This window comes from Malaya genurostris, chromosome 3 (assembly GCF_030247185.1).
Source record: "Malaya genurostris strain Urasoe2022 chromosome 3, Malgen_1.1, whole genome shotgun sequence".
NCBI classification, from domain to species: Eukaryota; Metazoa; Arthropoda; class Insecta; order Diptera; family Culicidae; genus Malaya; species Malaya genurostris.
Genome location: NC_080572.1, coordinates 22,052,805 through 22,074,779, shown reverse-complemented (window position 1 = coordinate 22,074,779; position 21,975 = coordinate 22,052,805). Strand labels below are relative to the sequence as shown.

The following is a 21,975-nucleotide window of genomic DNA, read 5'->3' as shown; positions in this document are numbered from 1 at the left end:
AAATGACGAATGTTTCTTGTATAAAAAATGGTTGACAAAAAAATACTTGATAAACACTTTGTTGATATCTTTGCAAATCAGCATGAAATTGAGTTAGTAAATGATTTTTGCTGCACCAGGACAGGGTAACAGTACCTCATATATTACAAGGTGAAATTTTGAAAATATTGCATGCCAATCATGCGGGAATAGTCAGAATGAAACAACTGGCAAGACCGACAGTTTACTGGTTCGGTATTACCCACTTGTACGCGGCGTGCAGATTTTCCCCCAGACGGCTGGCTATGTCTGCCAGCAATTTTTGCCGGAATTCTGCCAGAATTCCGGCAAAAGTCTGGCAACAATGCAACAACCGTTTCCGGCAGAGAATTTTGGCTAGCGGTTATTAACATTAACATATATAACATATCCACATTTAAATCTCATTTACCTCGTCTCATGATTGAGTTTTTTGTATGTACATGCGGGATTGACGAATATCAAATGAAGTCGAAAAAAAAGAAAAAATGAAGAAGACAGAAATAAACAAGACACGTACGGCGAGATAATGACACAATTTCGCCTGGATAATTTTGACAGCAGCCGGAATGCAGCCAGTCTTCTGACGGTTGCCGGAATTATTAACAAGCGGGTAACAGCAGCATTGAAAAATTTGTTTCTGGTTGCGATGTCTGCAACAGTATGGCCATAGTGCATAAACCCGAGGTAAAGTCTCAATGGACACCCACTACAAAGCCATTTAGTAGAATACATGTAGATTTCTTCTATTTTGCACATCATACCTTTTTAATAATAGTTGACAGTTACTCAAAGTGGGTAGAGGTTGAATTAATGAAAGGAGGCACGGATTGTGCCAAAGTTTTGAAAAAAGTAGTAACCTTCTTTGCTCGCTTTGGGTTACCAGATGTCCTAAGTTCAGAGAACGGTCTACCATTCAATTCGTATTCATTTAAATCATTTCTGGAAAAACAAGGTATAAAAGTACTTAATAGCCCACCATATAACTCTTCTAGTAATGGGCAAGCATAAAGATTGGTTAGAACAGTAAAGGAAGTATTAAAAAGGTCTTATTGGAACCAGAATTCGATAGAATGGATTTAGAGGATCTGATTAACCTATTTTTATTATATTACAGAAACAATTTTTTGACAAAAAGCGGTAAATTTCCGTCAGAGAACGTTTTTTCTTTCAAGCCAAAAACTTTAATTGACCTTATCAACCCAAAGAACTGCTATAAGCAAAACATGCTTCCAAGACAATCCCCTTCCAATGATGTTTACAATCCAAAGGAAACAATGACTAATTACAGCGGTCCTCTGGATAAACTGATGGCGGCAGATGATATTTGGTACAAAAAAAATCATGTTCGATGGTTGAAAGCGACCTTTATTAAAAAGTATTCTCAAAATATATTCCAGGTGGCAATTGGAAACGAAACCTTCATGGCCCATCGAAGGCAAATTAGAACAGTCAATCAGAACACAGCTACAAGACCAAACATTACAATATCGACCGAGTTTCCAAATGGAAATAACGAAGAAGGAAGCGATGAAGAGCCATTTTTGAGATTCCCGGGAAGTGAAACAAAAGGAAGCAGAAATTGAAAAGCAGCGCTAGTTACTGAGTCGGCAACGGCCGTTCCGAGGCGTTCAAAACGATTGCGATTGTCTAAGGTTGAACTTGAGTACATTTATTATAGTAACTCATCATGGCTACAAACCGATCTGCTTATTTATTAAGATAGATGTTGATTAGTTCAAATTGACTAATGCCGAATCGAAATAGATTATTTTATAATTATAAGCATTAATTCGTTCGAATACTGAATTCATTTGTAAATTATGAACTAAAGAAGAAAGAGCTGTAATGTATAACACTTTTATTATGATACATTTATTTGGTTCAGTGTAAAATCAGCATAAATCAAGTAACACATCATAACGTGTTGAATATGATAAAGAATAAATACAGCTAAAAGCTGTCATTAGTTTTTGAGTTATCAAGTAGTTCGGATGTTTTTTTTTTGCAGCTGAGAAATTCCTGGTTCACCTCATCTTCCTGACTCCTGGCAAGTTCGTTGACTTTTCTGGACAGTTCGTGTTTATTGGCCGGTCGTTTTGCTAATTGGTGAGTTAACTTCTTATTGGCAAACAGTGATAGACTTGACAATGACCACCTCTGAGTTGCCTTTTATTTCTTTTGTTCACTTCTGACTGTAGAACTTCTTTGTTAGAGGCATTTGCTACCTTTTCAGGCGTATAAGTATCCTCAACCATGTCCAAGATGCAAAACTCTAATCATTTGGCCTCAGACTTCTCCAATCACTTACTACATCTTCTCCTTATTGAAATACCTTACTGGTAACCTATGAACAGGTTTTAACTTCCCCCCCATGACAGATTTTCCAACATTAAGTTGCATGAATAAATTTATTATATAGAAGTGCAAATAACTTTACAATTCATACTTAGATCTCTGAATTTGTTTTACAGTGTCAATATTTTGGATTACGCACTTTTCTTTCAACATCACTCCACCCATCTTGAATCCCCACCCACGCCCTGCGCACGGGCCTGTATCTTTCTATAAAGAAAGGCAAAACAGTTTGACAAAGCCAATGCATCCAGTAGAGATAGTAGATCACACTCTTACTATTGGCAGTGGCGTACCGAGGAAATTTGTCACCTGTGGCAAAATAAGAGTTTTGCCGTCCCCATTGTTGGATTAGTGAGCAAAAAACAAAAATCCGGAATTCCGCAAAGATCTTCGACGAACAAAAAAAAGGTCCCAAAGATGACTTTGGCGCCCCCTTCAAATTTTGCGCCCGGGGCGAATGCTCCCTTCGCCCCTAGGTACGCCACTGACTATTTGTTTTAATATATGAGATGAATGTTAAATCTGAGATAAATTGGAGATGCGGTTTCCTATTCGGAGATTTGTGAAATACATGTGAATAATGAAATTAACACTAATGGATTAGAATATTTTATAAAATTCATTAGTATCAACCCGGTAATGTAATAACATTTCTTTTTATTTAAAATCTATTTGCACATGAAGTGGAGCAATTCCTAGAATAAGATTAGGATTTCCATACGTATGTAATAAGTTTGAAGAAAATAACAATCCTACATAGATAAAATGATAATGAAATTAAAAAACTCCACTTTCATCGACATCTGAGACAATTTCCTAACCGAAGCCAATAAAATATTTCGACAGTGTAGAGCCATCTCTGGATATAATTTATAAAAGAAAATGATGTATCAAATAATTCACAATGAAAACAAAACAATTTTGTGTGGTTGCAAATAAAATAGGTGGTGTATACCCAATTAAAATAAATCAGTCTACGTGAGGCGGATTTGCTTTTTGCTATTACAACTGAACAGTCCGAAATCCTAATTTTATACGTTTACCCGAATCCATGTTGGCACTCACTGGCACGTCCACCTTACACTCAAAAAGTTGCTTTGTGACAACCGAAATAAGTGAGCGAACACGTTGCTTTCCGACAGTTGTTTTTTACGCGCCAAAACTACTAACGCTTCGCTGAGCCCTGTGATGGTTTTGCCTTGTCGTAGTATTTGTATGAGTGTCCCAGTCTCGTATCGCATTCGGCTTGTTTATTGCGCGAGCCGTGAATGCCGGTTTAGTTCTAGACGCTACAGGAGAATCGAGGCGTAGAAGATTTTGTCCGTTCGGCACGTCCAAGCATTTTCTCGTTGATTGAAATTGTTTACGCCTCATCGCAAACTGAGATTCTCGCGTAGATCAACAATTCAGTAGATAGTCGCGAACGAAGCAAGCGCAGCAACGAATAATTGTTTTGTGCGAAGTGTCATTTTATTCACTTGAAGAATCCTGCTCAGAAGGCATAACCTCTCACCTCGCGCAAGAGCAAACCAGTAGTGTGTGTTGTGTGAAGCTCGTTGAGCGTATGGCTCCGCCGATTGCGACTGCGGCAAATGTTACTTCAATACCGGGTATACCTAGTAATACTACGGAAACTGGTTCTAATAGTCGATATGTAGTTTCCAGTATCGGCTCCGGTGGCCATCCGTCCGGTCGTGGTCTTAATATAACCGAAGATACTCTTCGACTCATCGATTGCGTGAAAGCCCGACCAGCACTCTGGCATCGCAAACATCTTCGGCAGCGCGTTCAAGTTGCGCATCGCGGCTGGGAAGAAATTCGCAAAACGTTCAAGGCCACTGACGGTAAGTTGTAAATGTGGCGTCTAAGCAAAAAAAAATTCAATTTTTCGGCATTCTTCGGATTGCTTATTTGTACGACATGTTGTGGCAGGAAGACATTTCATGATAAATAAATTAGAGTGTCATTATTTAATATTTATTTATTATTTTATTACAGTATGCATAAAAATACCCAAGCTATACACTGCTTAATTTTCGCACGTCCAATTATTTTTCCTGATGTTAATTTTTTTTCAGTGACATCCCTAAAGGTTCGCTGGAAAACATTACGTGACAGTTTTCGTCGTGAGGTGAAACGCATCGAAGATGGTGAACTAATCACCTCCAGTTGGCCTCTTTTCGGTCGTATGTCCTTTCTAATCGGTCACTTCAGGACAAGAGAAAGCTACTGCAAGGGCGGCTCACTTTCTCCAGAGCAAAACAAATCAGCAGAAGAGGAACATTGGCCATATAACCACGATAAACGCGAGTCACTTGCTGAAGAAGATAGTTCTGCTTTGGTAGCGGTCGATAGCGAGGAGTTGGAATTGGTGGAAACGTTATCGATCTACCCTAAACGTGCACGATATGAGTCGCATCCCGGAACCAGAGATAGTTACATCGTAGGTGAGAGTGATCAGGATGAGGAAGCTGTGATTGAAGAGCTCAAAAATGTATCGCAAGGCGAATCATACGGGGATGTGGAGATCGGGACGACTCTTAATTGTGAGGTGATCGAAGTCCCTCCGGAAATATATGGAGAGGTTACGTTTAAGAACAAGCTTCGTGCTCGCATTAAGTCCGAGCCGGTTGAAATGTTTAAAATTGAAAACAAGGCGCTCGATTCGGATGCTGATTATAATTTCCTTATGAGTTTGTATCCTTTCTTGAAGCAACTGTCGGGTAAAAAAAATCTCTCTGTTAGGATTAAGATTCAGCAGTTAATTGCTGAGGTAATGGATTAGATAATTATTCTGAATATAAATTATTTGTTATTTTGTTGAATTACTTTACTGAATTTGTTACTTAGTGAATTACTTGATAAAGATGATTTTGCCGCCAATTTTGAGTTTCTTCTTATATTTTTATTTTATTAAAACCGAAAAGTCTTAATTGTTTTACTATTAAGATGCAACAATTTAATTAGGTTACCCATTAGGAGACAGAAAATAATCACTTTTATTCTTAATAACGACGTATCTTTTTTCGATCGTATTTCATTCGTATTCCTAATAAGGCTGGCAAAATCAAAGGTCGAAGAACCAATACCACAAACGAATTTCCAGACATGACAGTCACGATCTTTTTTTGGCACACATCTACGGTCCTTCGTGAAACTGGCACCAATGGTGATAAATTGGTTGCACTGCTGAGTTCCCATCGTCGCATTCATAATGCAAATGTCAAACCGTGAGAACCCTTTCGATACGTTAGCTCATTTGTACACGCAGAGAAATGGAGCATGTTTAAAATAACAAAACAGTTAGTAGAATTTTTAATATGATTTATGTTCATTTCAAGCTAGAATATGATTGTTTTGAACCAATTTCTCCCTTAAATATAAAAAATGTTCACTTGTTTAAAATAACAAAACAGTTAGTAGAATTTTTAATATGATTTATGTTCATTTCAAGCTAGAATATGATTGTTTTGAACCAATTTCTCCCTTAAATATAAAAAATGTTCACTGCTTGATTTGAATCTAAACTTTGGTTCAACCAAACGAAAAATTTATTTGCTCCCAATGAATTTTGTTGTTGAAATAAATGAACTATTTATTACATGTCAACCAAAGTTGAATTGACGTTATCGAAATATCCGTGTTGACTCAATCCTGCTGTATCTTTATTTCAAGAAAAAAATAGGTTCAATTTATCTATGATCTTATTTGAGTACTGATATAACTAATTTTACTGTTCAAATGAACCGTAATAGTTTTATTTCCAATAGACAAGAGCATTTTTCCCACGAGAATAATCCAGGGTATTTTTTTTATCTTCCGCGGATAAAGTTTTTTACAAGTTTTATAAAAAACGTTTATCTGCTTCTTTAATTAACTAAGGGATTTTCAATAATTCAAGCGTATGTATCGATAATTGGAAAGATTTTGAAAATTGCATAACATTACATAACACATTTTTTTGCAAAAAATATTTCATGCAGGATCTCTATTTTGACTGATGGAGCACCGAATCGTTGGATGCTATAAAAATTTAAAAATCAGGGCTTGATAGTGGGGTATGTAAATAATTCGATAAAGTAGTATCAAAAATTACTTCGTTAAATTAGTATGAAAGAAATTATTTTATTCTTGAAATCAAACAAAAATGTATGGTTTCAACAATCAAAAGCGTTAGTTGAAATAACTAATTACAAAAAAATTTATTTCAACTAAAAGGTTTTGTGAATTTAAAGCGTTACAATGATTGACTTTAACTAGAGTTCGTTTCATTTAAAACTATATTTTAAGTTGAATTTACTGTGAAATTGTTTGTCAAGAGATTGACAGGAACGCGCAAGTAAAATATTTGTTATTTTTATCAAACTGTTTATTGAAACAAACTAATCCACCGAGAAATATAAACCATCATGTTTTGTAGTTTCAATTAGCAATTTTTACAAAAATATTCGTTGGGTGAAACCCAAATTTGGTTATTTTAACATTTTTTTTTCTGCGTGTATATATTGAGATTTCATGGCACACTTTGGTCGAAATGATAACAATCACGCGCTCCACCAAGCGGTGAGTCATTTTAGAAGGTACCGGGAACGGACCAGATTTTTTTAAATATACATGTCTTTATTATTTATCTTTGCCAATACGTCGTTATTCAGAATAAGGGCGAATAATAGAGCCAAATTTATTATTAGAATTTGTTGGGCATATCACATATCACTTAACTTGATTTTCCCCATTACTATTATCACGCAGAGTGAAGTAATTACTGTAGTGAAAAAATCATTTTTCCTACAAAATTTTGGTGATGAGATGTTTGTGATAACCACAAGCTCATCTAAGTAATTTTTTTCTCTGTAGCGGCTTCCGTCATAAGGACCTACATTCATCTCATTTGATTTCCACCGTGAAGTAATAATCTGTGATAAGGATCACAATCACTTCATTTGGTTTTCACCGTGTAGTGATACCGGCTGTTGTCTCTAAAATTCAAAATTTGAAAAAAGAAAAACAAATTCCTGATAATTCATACATATTTTATTGGATTGTTCTGTTTTCATACAAATACAGTTAAAATTCTAGCCTCAAAACCACTTAAAACACTGGGATCACCAACTAACGTCGGAACACAAACCAATCGACAAGTTCCCATTATCAATTCAGGGTAAATTAATGTTCAATTTTTACTATTTTCATACTTCATTGTTTTTGTTTACATTAGAAGAGCCAAGTGGTACCATTGGTGAGAATCGGTTTTGTATATATGAGTAAGTGATGTGATGTGATGTGATGTGATGTGAAGTGAAGCCACCATCAGTTCAAGGACTTGCCAGTGGATGCGGGTAGACTTACAGTAGCCCCGATATGACTCATCCATTCACCTTCTTACTATAGCTGTTACCGAAAAGCGAACAAAAAGGGTTGGGCGGATACGTAAGTAGAGTCACTTACTCGTATTCCGCGGGAATAAAAGATGCTCTTCCAACCATAATATCCAGTGCATGGATGAAGCATATCGCTATACATGCTTGAATCCGCCTGATGGTTTGTTTGTGAAGGGCGCGTCAGACTCATTTCAAACCTTCAGAAGGAAACAAGTTTCCTTCAAGTGACTTGGGCTGGCTATCCACAATCCCTCGTCCAGTCATCAATTCGTCCGATGCCCTGATGCTCCCTCCCCTTAATGCCCCCGTGCAAAATGTTTTATATTGATAAATACAATGAAACATAGTGTAATGAAATTAATATAACATAAAATGATATAATAGATTACAAAATAATATAATACAATGTCATACAATATAATATAATATATTATAAAACATGATATAAAATAACAGTCAATGTAGAGAGTCAGTTATGCTCTTCTATCTTCGCAATACTGCAGGAAGTAGAATATTTTTCTTCTAATAACAATAATAATATCCACATCTATAAAAATAATATATGTTATTATTATTGATGACAAATTAATAATAACAATCAATATAATAATGAAAATAACAACAAAAAACAATATAATATAGTACAATGAATTATATAATAAATAATAGAATAAATAAAATGATATGTTGCGATATGCTATGATATTATATTACTTGAATTTATATGTCACTTCTCATCCTCTCATTCTGCCATCAACGCATTCCATCGACCTTTTGTCACCACAGACACACGGGTAGGCATGAAACAGGAACCAGTGAGGACCAAGCTCACCTTGTGACGACCTTGATATTTAGTTGAAAGTTACTTTAAAAATGATAACTTATAAGGAAAACAAATTTATATTTTGCGCAGAGGTACGTAGTACTACTCATAATAAACCCTACAATATAATACCATACAACATAGTATTTAATAACATAAAATAGTGTAAGACGATAATATATGAAATAATATGCTATGATACAATATAACAGGTAATGTCGCAGTGTAAGTTACGCTTTTCTAATAATAATAATAATAATTATAATAATAATAATAATAATAATAATAATAATAAAAATAATAATAATAATACATGATGTAATAAACAACACAATTATATGTTGTAATATACTATGATAAACACTGCACTTTAGGATGGGCTTCAACCTACAAGCCATTTCGCACCCTCTCATTCTGCTACTAACGCAGAAGGCGATAGCGCCCAGTCGACGCCGTTCTATTGACCAAATGTCATCATAGACGCTCGGGGAGGCATGAGATAGGGACTTGTGAGGACTTAGTTATCTCACCATTTGACGACCCGGTTTTGTATATATGAGTAAGTATGTACATATTGGTTATTGTTACTCATTCAACACAAAAAAATCCCGAGTAGAGATTTGTACATTTTTTTCTTTGTTTCTAATTATTAACTTTGAAACCCGGTAGTACCCAAAATCTCTGTAATAGGATCTCGTTGAGATTTATGACTCTCGCTGAGATTTATGAATCTCGCTGAGCTGTTTGCTGAGTGTGGTTTCATAGAACATACTACAGATAAATTTAATCCAGAATTGATTTATTTATTTTAATGGTACTTTACCATCTTTGTAGCTTTCATGAATCCATCCATCCATCCAGAATTGAGCCAAGAAACATGAAATTTCCATGCAACACAATTCACATATGACGCAAATCATGAAAACCTGATTTAATCCACCTAGTGGTGTAATGATGCCTTTCTCATATGCCTCATATTCTCATATATAAATGTAAGGCATGATTTAAAATAATGTTCTTTGATTCTTGGAAAACAAACTGTTTGTCCATAAACTAGAATATCCTACAGAGTGCAATAGCACTCAGGTCGATTAGATGAAACTTGGAGGTTTTGTATGAGACCATGAGACCTGTTTCGTTGAATCTAATTTCGTTGAAATCGGTCGCGCCATCTCTGGGAAAAGTGGAGATGTAATTTGAGATAGAAATTTTTACATCAATCACCCTGTAATTCCGGAACCAGAAGATTTGGTTGATGGATTGCAGGGACAGACTTTAGAGCTCGGAGAACAAATGTTGCAAAAAATAATGACATTGGTCGGCACAGTTCGAAAGAATAAAACATTTATTCCTGCCAAATTACTTGTTTAAAAACAAAAACAACTATACTCTTCTACATTTCCTTGCAATAAAACAACGACATTAGTCTCGTACATCAGTCATAAAAATAAAGGAACCGTATTGCTGTGTACGATGCACAATGCACCTGATGTTGATAACGCTGTAGAAAAAAAGAAGCCTAAAATCGTGTTTTATTACAATGCTACAAAAGGTTTGTTTTTGTTAAGTTTTGACCAACTATATCCTTGTCATTCATTGTCTTTAATTATAATAGGTGGAGTGGATACGATCGACCAGAAGATAAGGCTACTTCAGTGTCAAGCGCAAAACAAATCGGTGGCCAAACGTTGTATTTGCGAATATTTTAGATAAAATGACATAAAATGTGCTCTTTGTGTTAATTTTGTTTGCAAGAATAATCGTCACATGATTTGCTTGGCGTGTGGTGATCGAAATTAGTTTCATTATAGCGAAATCAATGAAAATCTACTATGTTCTAATGACTGGATGATGGAGTGGATCGCCAACCTGAGTCACGTGGGGGGAAGCTTTGTGTTTCTCCCTGAAGGTCTGAAATGAGTAAGACGCACCCTTCTAACAAACAAATATCAGGCGGGTTTAAGGTGGTATAGCGAAATTCTTTATTATATGGCCGGATGCTCTTGCTGGAAGGCGCCGGGTCCTGAAAATCCATTTTGGCCTTCTTAAAAGCAGTTATATGAAAGCTATCTGATAATCAAATTCGGATCTACTGTAAGTCTACCCGTATACACTGGTAATGCCTTCAACTGATGGTGGCTTCAACATAATTCATTATGGTATCATAATTTTATGGTAAAATTTTCAGTTGCATGACATAATCTCAAATCATTCAAAAGTTTTTTTAAATGTTTGATATCAACGAGTATCAAAAACAAAATTCATGACGCGTGTTTGCCTTTCTCGTGTTTTGAAGGCTTAGTGATATGTAAAAGGATTTATATAATTTAACTAACAATAGATTCGAAATTTTTCAACTTGAACGTATACTACAACAACATGACGAACGTATACTGCAACAATATAGACTTTTACATATTTTCGTTGGCTGGTGTAGAAGTAATTTTCAAATTATTAGCAGTGCTGTAAAACTTCATTCAATTCAACTGAAACCGAATGTGAAACACACTGACGATCTCTCTAATGCAGTAAACTTCACAGTCTTACACACAACGTTCGCTGACGTATCGAACGGATAGCATTCAGTTCTTCATTCGATTCTCTTCAAAACGAAACTCAGTTAAACCACCGTCGGTTTATCTCTTGAAGTAACAAAATATCTCTTTCAATAGTGTGAGAGTGGTCTTCAAATGAAGTTCATGTAAACATTCGAATTGGTTCAAGATAATAGATTTTTTTCCTTAAATACGTTTATTTTATAGGCAATATACATAAGTTTTTCCTCGCCGTGGCATCCACAATACATAGTACTTTAAACCTAATACATTTCGAATATAATATTAGTATGTTGGTATTCACAGAGCTTAAAATTGTCACACATTCTCAATGAAAGAAACCATTTCAGCAGTCTCATTTTCAATGTTTTACTGTCTCATTCGCAAATGACCGACACCAGAACAAACGAAGAGAGACGAAGCATTTTAGTTTCTCATCGAAAAAATGAGAGAGCATAATTGCCAACGTCACTCTTCCCTCTATGACAAGACGAAACCAAACTAACGTCTTCAGGTAGCAACAGCAGAATTGAAATTTTCATTCTTGCATCGGTGTATTGAAAATATGTGACGCTTGGCTATAAAAAGTGACTAAAATATGGCAAATCGAAGTAATTACTGAAAGGGCAAATGAAAGAAAAAACACAATTTTGAAACTACTGTCCCGTTTATGTCATTGACTGGACATGGATTTCGTTCTCATAGTTTGCAAGCGAAACTGAGAGTGACAATAATTTCTTGTAATTTTCGTTTATTTTTCAGTCAATGAAAATGACTTTTATTAGCTCTGGTATTCATTATTTATTCTAAACACTATTTTTATCAAGCAATTTGCTATTATAAATTACAATAAATAAATACATTTATTTTGTACATGATCTTATAACTATTTCAGGTTTTTTTTATCAGTTCATCACTTTTATTCAATATCATATAGTTGGCTATTGGTTGAACTCATGGAAGAGAAAACAGTCTAATATAAAATAAAATTTAAATTTTAACTGAAATGGACTTAATAAAATGATAAAAAAGTTTCATGTAAGGAAGGTCACAACAAGCAAGAATGTCGCGAACTGAGACATTCAATAGTCTACCTTGGGTACGCAAGGAATTTATTAGTTGAGACCTGATATCACGATACTCCACGCATGTCCAAACGATATGATCAATATCGCGGTAACCTTCGCCACAAGCACAATGATTAGTCTAGGAAAGCCCAATTTGAAGGAGATGTGCATCTAACGTGTAGTCTCTTTACATGAGTCACATCTAGTCCCCTGAACCATGCCTTTGTCGATATTTTTGGAACAATTGAGTGCATCCATCGACCCAGATCATCTCTATCCCAAGAAGCTTACCAGCTGGCAAGTGTTTTTTGGCGAGACACGCTATAGAATTCGTTGAAAGCAATCGGTCTCTCATAAATTTCACCCTCAATAGCACCACGTTTGGCTAAAATATCGGCTCTTTCATTGTCTGGAATGGAGCAATGAGCCGGAACCTAAACTTTTGTTATTTGATAATTATTATTCAATATGACGTTCAGGCACTGTTTAATTTTGCCCAAGAAAAATGAGTCATTTTTGCCAGCAGCGTTTGAGCGAATGGCTTCAATTGCGCTCAGACTATCTGTGAAGAGAAAATAATGATTTGGAGATAATGTGAAGATTACACTCAAACTGTAATGAACTGCTGCTAACTCTGCTATATAAACAGATGCAGGTTCATGAAGCCTAAATGCAGCCGAAACATTATTTTTGAATATACTAAACCCAGTAGCCTCTTCAATTCGTGATCCGTCCGTGTAAACTATTTTCTCAGAGTAAATATACCTGATCTTACTTGTAAATATTTTTGGGATAATTATAAGAGAAATAAAACATTTAAATTAAATTAAATCATTGGCAGTCTTTTGGTATCGTTTTCTGCTATCTCCGTTGCTTTGCCGTCGTTGTGATCACCACTGAACTTGGTGTGCTGCCTGTACCTGGCCCCAGGTACAATGCTATTGCTCTTGGTGGCGATCAAATGTTATGCTTGCAGTGTAGCACCTACCGATATATGTCGTCTCTTCCGGTCCTACGCAGCGTACAAATTCTGGTACCTGGTAGCACTGGGTTGCTTTAGCACCTCTGTGCCTTTGTATCCCTTCGTCTTCGCACCTTTATGCGATGGTACCTCTGTGACTCGTCAGTTCTATGCGCTCGCACCTCTGTGTCTCTACACCTCTGAACGTATAAACGGAAAAGCTTTCGTTGCTAGCTTTCCAGTCGGGAAACGCCCCGAATATTGCCTTGGTTATTAGCACCAGCAGTTTTAACTACCTGCAGTCGTTAACTCACGAGCAGTATAATCGAAACTCAACCGCTTCGCTTGAATGAAGATAATAGATGAAAGACAAACCAAAGAAATATCAAGTACAGACATTTTTAACACTTTACTCCATTTGTAATTCTATTCATTCGAAAGTGGCCATACATTTCATTTTCATCTGATATTTTTCAAATGAAACTGAAAGTTTACCGCACTGATTATCAATACCGTGAAATGTTATAACATTCCATCGCAAAACCAACGCCATGATATTCGGCTATCAAATCGATGGATCGCTTGGCAGAGTTGTCAATGACCTCTGCGTTTTGCTGGATGCTAAGCTTACCTTTAACCAACATCGATCCACTGTCTAATAGCGCTATACTGTTCTTTGGTGCGTCCATTACTCGAAAATGCGTGTTTGGTTTGGAGCCCGTATCATCTCGCTTTGCGACACCTCCCATGGCAAAACCAACTGGATTTACCACCGTATCCTGACCGCTGTCGTCTGATTGGCCTGGAATCGTCAGAGCGACGAATAAAGATGCAGCAAGCGTTACTTGTGGCTAAAGTAATCAATGGCGATATTGATTACCCAAAAATTTTATTTCTCCTTGACTTCCGTGCTTCTCAGTGACGTTAAGCATCTCTTTGAATTTGGTGAGCCGACACACAAGGTCTTACTGTAATTATCAAGCTTATCCTTTTTATAAGTTGATCGTTAATACTTCGTGTTATTCATTAAGATATTTAATTGTCAGATGAAATATTTTAACAAATAAACGCGTTCTGAGAAAAAGAACAAAATATCTGCTGCTGTACAACTGCATCAGTACAATAAATGAACATTTCACTTTTTCCCATTATTTTCTGAGCAACGGTTGTCGAAGTAAGTCGTAGTCGCAGCCGGACACACAGCAAAACCACACCGAAACCTTACCAGTGGAAGCTGTCAGTCGTCACTGGAGCGCTGCTCAGTTAAATTGTCCGGAATTTGAATCAGAATTGATTGTGAGTTCCTCTCGAAATGGGTGAAATCTTCTTTGGAATCTAATTGGAAATCAAAATGAATTTCGAATCAAATTTCGGACAAGCTTACTGAGTGTATACGCCAAGAGCCATCTCAGTTCTGTTTAAAAGCAGATCCTGTTGGTCGTGACAATTCAAGGCATTTTTTTAGTCCCACAGATAATCATTAGGAATTAATTGAATTTTCCCTATTTCTTGGCAAAAGCATCAGATTCGTCATAATGGAAGTTGAAAACAGATGGCGCCGTCACTAACACGTTCAGTTACGACGGCATCGTTCTGACGCAATGGGAAAATGAAAGTATTGATGTAGAACACATCTTTACACTAGTGTGGGTGTCGTTTCGAAATATGCTGTGCGAAGCAGGGAAGCCACATATATAGATAAATCTGTATTTTATTGCTCCTGCAAAATACAAATTTAAATGATGGGAAATGAATGAATTCCTAACACCGGTAAAAATCCACATTTGTTTAAAAAGTGTTTTTCTGAATATATTTCATGTTTCTATGCGGATTAAGAAATCAAGTATACTCCATTTCCAAATTCCCCACATGAGCAAGTATATGAAGTTGGATATGAAATCTGCTTCTTCACAAGCTACTACGCTTGAAGGCACATGTATTGATCTCGTATTTGTTATAAAAATCAATGTAGAGAGTCATAAGAATATTTCATACTGTTCATATCGTAGGCCTATTGTATCATTGATCATCCCAGCGAATTAATATGTTCTAATTGGAAGAACATAATCGGTTGTGAACGCTTTATCTACGCCAACCATATCAGTATCTTAACCACGGACAACAGGTCAGCTTGGAAATAGATGACGGAAGTCAGCGACACACATCGGAAATCAAATTCAACTCTCCAACACGAATGCCTTCATAAAAGGTTCTTTTCAGAACCACCATTATTGTATTATAAAGAACTATAAAAATTACTTCATAATATTTGATTGTGTGTCAGAATGTTTATAGTAACTTATCTACACATCTCTTTAAAGCCGCACCGCAGAAGTGATTAAAAAAAGTGAAAACTATTGATACAAAATTAGAACTAGTGATTTGTAACTCTTTCATTTGAACTAGTGTTTTCATTTTTTTATTCGTCCATACCCAAGTAACATTTTTAATTTTTATAAATACTACGTGTTACATCATAAAGCATTATAGCTTTAAACCCCTCTAAGGTCGTATTCCAGTCAGGTTAACCATGCTTTTAAAGGTTTATGAAGCCAATTGAAGAATTAGAATAAACCTTCGTTAAATCTATTTCAGCATGATTCCTAATTCAAGCAAGTTTCAAAACCAGCTTTACGATCAAGATTAAATTTATTCGTGTGCAATAAATTCGGTGACGAATAAACTGTCATTTTGATAATATTTTTCTTGAGTATGTGAGTGTCACGCAGTTTACTAAAGATGATTCCACAGCAAGAATATCTTACATATTCTTCACGATTGGACTAAGGACTAAATAGATAAATAATACATGAATTGTTACTTGGATAGGAAACGCTCACTTACTTTCTTTTCATAATATTTATACATAATACAACTTTAATGCACAACTTTCTTTGTGGTCAAACTTTCCTTTCAAACTCTAACTGCTCTACATTCCCTGAATGATTAGAAACTATATGGCATACATGAATTTAATGTGCCTTTGAATCGCTTTGCGGAATTTCGAAACAGGCATCCCTAAAATCAACCGGTACTTACTGCGAAAAGAGCACGTGGTAGCGACGCGCAGAATCCACCTCAGTGTGTTCAATGGTGTTGGTTATTCACCATATCGGATCCCTTGTAGCAATTTCATTTGCGTGTGCATTTTTTGTTTCATGCCTCGTCAACGCAAACTGGCTGAAGCTTGAAGCGATAGCGTAGACGCTAACTTAAAAACTTATTCGTTTAGGTTCTGTGCAATTTATATGCTGAATTAACGAGTGGCTCACACATATACTAATGAAACATAGGTGGTCGGACCGCCTGTGTGTTGAAATTTTTTCGAGTGATATTCTAAACAAAGAATAAGCACTCTATTCGTGTGAACGGAGCCATCTCGCTGCAGGAGGAAAAATATATTTGTCATACTTATCGAACCGAGCTTATACGCGTCGATTTACCTATACATAGAGGATGTTTTCTTCTGTGTGAATAGACTACCAAAGTCCCCAAGGGTATAAGAACTGTAACACCGAAGGCATACCCGCATCGGCCTTGCATTTGTGTGTGGGTCTGCTATTGTGTGTGTGTTTGGCGAAATAGTACTAAGCAGCCGGGTCGCAAATATCTGCACAGGCAAGATGCGATGCAGGATCTAATTTTAGCATTTTTAGTTCGGTTCACTCGGTGGCTATTACGCGTCTAGACGCGACTCAACCTGGTATAATGGAATCGTTAAGTGCAGAAACTCGGGGCGAAATCTACGAGAAACTGTGGACTAGGATGCCTCGGTTGAATCCAGGTCCAGTAGGCAGTTTTCGGATCGACGATTTCATCTCTCTTATTAAGCGTTATCCCATCATTTACAATCGAGTCGATAAGCACAACAAGCAGGAATATTCTGATACATGGGACCATCTGGAAGCCATATTGAAAACGCCAAGTGAGTGTTATGTTGGTTTATTTTTCATGGTTTTGCTTCTAACATTGTATATTTGCTTGAGTATTTTTTTTTGGTTTTTGTTTTACGAGCTAATCAAGTTTTTTTACGATATTTCAGAAAAATTTCTGATGATGAAATGGAAAGGCCTTCGTGATAACTTCCGGGTGGAACTGAAGAAAGAATACTATTCCACACCGGAAAATCGTTACATTTCTAAATGGGTTCACTACAAAAAGCTTTCCTTTCTTAAGGAACAGGTTCTGCAAACTCTGGATCAGAAGCTAGAAAATGATAGTCAAGACGAATTGAATCATATAATTCAGTTCGTTCAGAATGCAACCGAAGACAATCCACCCATGGCCGGTGGTGAACGAGTTAGCGAACATTCCTATGCAAACAGTGATCAAGATTTGCGAGAATTGATGAAAATCAAGCAGGAACGCGACGACTCTGATGACGCTCATGAAACAGCTGACGAAGCTGAATTTTCTTTTAGTCATTTCCAAGAACCAGAACATTCGTACACGACAGATGTTGCCAAAGTTAATCCACTTCCAGAAATCACCATCACTTCGAAGATTATTTCACCGTCGACAAACTCCAATGAACCGATCAATCTACATCGCAAGAGGCGATCTCAAGAATCTCAGGATTTTTACGGATCTCCATTGAAAAGTCACTTAAAGCCGTTCGGAATTCCTCAAGACGACGATTATCACTTTCTGATGAGTATTCACCCCTACTTGAAACAGCTACCGTTACCGATCAAACTCAAAGTTCGACTGCAAATACAGCAAGTTTTGTTTAATGAGTTGATGAAACAACCAATTGCTAACGACGTAGATTAATTTTAAGGATCTATTATTGTTTTAGTCTAAGACGTACGTTTTGCTGTACGAATCGAAGCCAAATGTATTCTTTGATCTCCGAGAAAGTGCTGAATATCTTAAAATTGAATTATTAAAAAAACGATTATTTTTACAAATGTATACGTTTTGGAATCTATTTGAAAGAATTGTCCTCTATTTTTGGTGATTGTGTCCTATGATTAATTTGTATTTACGTCTTTTGTCTACACTCTTAGAAAAATTGAATTTATGCTTGACGTATGTGGTGTTTGTCTATGAAACGTGGAGAATCTCTACTTGCTCTCGTTTGCGGTCAAAGATTGTTGCGCCAAATATCGGTGGATACACATGCTGACGCTGATATAGCTGTCAAGTATAAAACACTTCAGACTTATAGAAGGTGCATTGATCATTTGTTGTCGTATCGCTATCCCACATCTTACCTCTTCTCCAATAAAAAAAAGTCAAAGACAAGGTGTATTTTGTGCAGTTTATTCAATAAGCCACAAACAACATATATTATGACTCGTGACGATCGTTACCGTCGCGCTTACAAATTTTTTTTATAATCGAACCGCGTATCATCTTTCGTATGTATTTCGTTCCACAATTACGACATCTCCAAGTATGATACGGCATTTTCTTGCTCCTCGATGATCGTCTTCATACTTTTTAGGACGCAGTTTTGTCTGGCGATCCCTAGTATCCACAATGATTGAGTATCCGGCGACCAACAACGAAAAACAACACTGTATTTTGCGACCCATCATAATTTCTTCAGCTTGTATTTTTGTTATAGTATGGGCCGGAGCATTGAGGGTGTCTACCGCGGTTCGAATCTCTTTTTCGTAGCTGGCTCCGCAGGAGAGGGCACTGGCCATGGTGTTATCAATCCGTTTCATGTACACCTCAACAAGACCTTTTTGTTGTGTAGAGAGTGGAGTATTCCTCACTCACTACAGAACATTATATAGTCATTTTATAGGAAGACCGTTGTCCGTTTTGATATTTTGAGGATATCCATCACGTTCAAAAATATATCCCAAGGCCCTTTTTGTACTCACGAAACTCGTACACCTGACTGGACGGACTATGAGATAACGAGATCTCTATTTTACCACTACTAAGATTGAAATGCAATTTAGTCTCGCGTATGGATCATTGAAGTCTATTGCAATGGTTTCCCAAGCTGTTTTAGGTTTGAGAGATCATCTCATGGGCGTCCGCTGTAATGCCGAACCACAAAACTCTTTCGCGCTGTACGCTCTTCATTTTAGCAGACATTGGATGACCGCTGTAAGCAACATTCAAGGCCTTTTTCTGAAGGGATTCGGGTATAACCGCACAGCCTCTTTTAATCACGACGCCATACAGGACAGTTAAGTGTTCGGTAACCGATTCGTACATACGAAGTGTTTTCGGCCAAATTGCTGTTCCGATTGCTATCACTGTTTTCTAAAGAGTTTCGTCCTTTGTAATAGCCTCTTGTACGTCAGCTTCCGTCAGGAACTCGAAACAGGTTTATTCTACACTGGCAATTTCCCACGGGTTGGATGTTTTGTCGAACGGCTCATCAACTGCAGTATACAGCCGGGGTGATGGGTCCGCAATGTTGTCGCACCCACGAATGTACTCAACAGTATAGCTATAGGGGCTCAATCGCAGAGCCCAGCCATCTGCTCTAGTCAATACTTTTTTAAATTTTTCACGAGTGAAGTATAAACTAAGCTCCTTGAGCGTTAGTACATAATACAAAATGGCGCCCCAATAGGAAGTACCAGAAATGTTCGACTCCCCACACGGCACCTAGACCCTCCCGTTGGTTGTCAAGGCCTTCGATGCAAAGCTTATGACACGCATCGTTTATTTGCTATCCTCCTGCACTAGTACAGCCTCCAGTATGTTCGGTGATGCATCGGTATACAAAATTGTCTTATCATGGTCCGTAAAATACCATAGAGAAGTTACACAATAAGCGATTTTCGTTTTAACGGTATCAAAATCTCTCTGTTGTTCAGAAACCCATTTCCAGGGTTTTGAAAAAGCCACCGCCCAAAGCGAAGCTTGTCAGCAAAGTTACATATGTATGGACTGAGAAATGACGCTAATCCCACACACTTTAAAAAACCCTGTGCTTACATCTTATTAGATGCACATAAATGGAGCGTCGCAGTTCACGCAAGTTTACGTCGAAGAACATTTAATATTGCGTCTAAAACTCCATGACATGAAATACATTGAAATAAAAAAAATTACTAATAGCAACCGCCGCGACTTGAACCGAAAGTCATTGTATCGCAAGTACGTCTGTTAATCGACTGAGCCACAGAAGCATGCTTCTGCTTGGCTGGTAAAAGGTGCATTTAAATTCATACAGTCGCACCTGCTAGCAGAACGCAAATTACAGTCGAAACCAGTAAAATTCAAACTCATCTAACATGAAATCATTACAAATAAAATCTTCCGTCATTTGACAAATTAGGTCTTTATGAATTACATCGTATGAGGGATTAAGTCACCTGTAAAATTCAAATATTTTTGGAGTGCAGAAAACTGCGAAATTCTGATGATGTAGTTGGGCTCCTAAATCTTTCGATGCTTTTCACCTTTTCAAATCGCACATTGAACAAAATCATTTTTAAGGAGATTATCCCAACTCGCAACGTTATCTTCGTGGTCATCTCGATCTTACATCGGAAAATAATTAATTCACAGAATAGGGGTGTACATCTATTAACACAAAAAAAATTGGTATTTATTTGTATTGATGTAAACTTCAGCTAAATTAATTGTGAAGTTAAAGATATAATGTATTTTTACATGCTTACATGAATTACATTAAGCAGATGAAGTTTGATCTTCATCCTCTATTGCTAGCTGGGAACCTTTCATGTGATAAAATTAGAACCGGGGCTAAATATAAAATACATAACTAACTAAAAGGCATAACATCAAATGTCAGTGCTCCAAATGAGTCGACATTTTGAAAAATAAGCCTTCATGACTAACTGACCATGCAACCGAAAGCTCCACAGTTATTAAAAATATCAGTTTCTTGCTAATTAAAAGTAATTTTTGACCATTTGAAAGTACAAATACGCATCCATCCCTTCATCCAGCATTCCAACGCTTCCGTGATTGTTTGATTATCATTAGGAAACTGGGATCGTTTTTTTATCATTCGGAATGGTTCCGGGATCGATTGATTAGCAAGCAGAAACTTTCCATCCGAGATGTTTTAAAGGTAGAAAGTCGTATTTTTTCGTTAAAAATTCAGGAAAGTGACAGGATATGGGTCGTTCCATGTTATTAAACCACCAAAAAAGAGCGAAAAGGAAACCATTTTATTAAACAATAGGGCGTAAGCTGTTTGACAGGTCACTGAAAAAAATTAGTCTATGTGGTTGAGAATGATGAAACTAATATCAGAGCTGACTTTAAGCAGTTTCTCGGATTTGTGTTCTATATTGAATTACAAAATGTTGAAGTTCTCTAGAAAACACATGGTTCGGTAGTCTAATTGTAGTTGTGATATGAAGAGCAAATCTTTCATAACTACAGGTATGATTTACCAATAAATCTACTTGAACGTAGCATGTATTTTGGGCCTGCCAGCCATTACGGTTAAACGGTTCAGGAGCGGTATGCAGAAAACAATATCCACAATGTATAATAGGGTTCAAAAGTCACCACTTGTGGCTGAACACCCATTTTAAATCTTATTAATTTGAACTTATATTTCAATAAATATGTTTAAAAAAAAACAAAAAAAAACATCCACCTTGTACCAAAGGACTGCAATCCTGAAAACACCCTTGAACTTCGTCTAAAGGAAAAGTATTGGGCCACTATGTACTGAAGCAGTGATTGCAAGAAGACAATAGGTTTAAAATTAACCATTTTAATCATTATTAGACGAAATTGAACCAACACCGCCGATGTATCACTGACTGACGTGATTTAATTAGTTTAAAAGACATATTTTTTATTATTTCCGCGTTCATAAGGAATTTGTGCCGAAATTTCTAGAAATTTAATG

At 36.6% G+C, this 21,975-nt stretch overlaps 2 protein-coding genes across 2 annotated transcripts; both read left to right on the top strand.

Annotated features, from left to right (window-relative positions):
* Positions 1-3,672: 3,672 nt before the first annotated feature.
* Positions 3,673-5,201, top strand: LOC131438800 (uncharacterized). The gene is made up of 2 exons (XM_058609085.1): positions 3,673-4,220; positions 4,455-5,201. Exons 1-2 carry the CDS (start codon positions 3,941-3,943, stop codon positions 5,159-5,161), a joined length of 987 nt encoding a protein of 328 aa, XP_058465068.1. The 5' UTR covers positions 3,673-3,940; the 3' UTR covers positions 5,162-5,201.
* An 11,188-nt stretch (positions 5,202-16,389) lies between these two features.
* LOC131438768 (uncharacterized) lies at positions 16,390-18,052 on the top strand. Its single transcript, XM_058609023.1, has 2 exons — positions 16,390-17,088; positions 17,206-18,052. Exons 1-2 carry the CDS (start codon positions 16,872-16,874, stop codon positions 17,934-17,936), a joined length of 948 nt encoding a protein of 315 aa, XP_058465006.1. The 5' UTR covers positions 16,390-16,871; the 3' UTR covers positions 17,937-18,052.
* Positions 18,053-21,975: the final 3,923 nt, after the last annotated feature.

Bases quoted from the DNA above. Each gene is read 5' to 3' on its own strand.
- LOC131438800 (XM_058609085.1), top strand. From the start codon at position 3,941: ATGGCTCCGCCGATTGCGACTGCGGCAAATGTTACTTCAATACCGGGT. The intron at 4,221-4,454 runs GTAAGTTGTAAA...ATTTTTTTTCAG, and splicing joins AACGTTCAAGGCCACTGACG to TGACATCCCTAAAGGTTCGC.
- LOC131438768 (XM_058609023.1), top strand. From the start codon at position 16,872: ATGGAATCGTTAAGTGCAGAAACTCGGGGCGAAATCTACGAGAAACTG. The intron at 17,089-17,205 runs GTGAGTGTTATG...ACGATATTTCAG, and splicing joins AGCCATATTGAAAACGCCAA to AAAAATTTCTGATGATGAAA.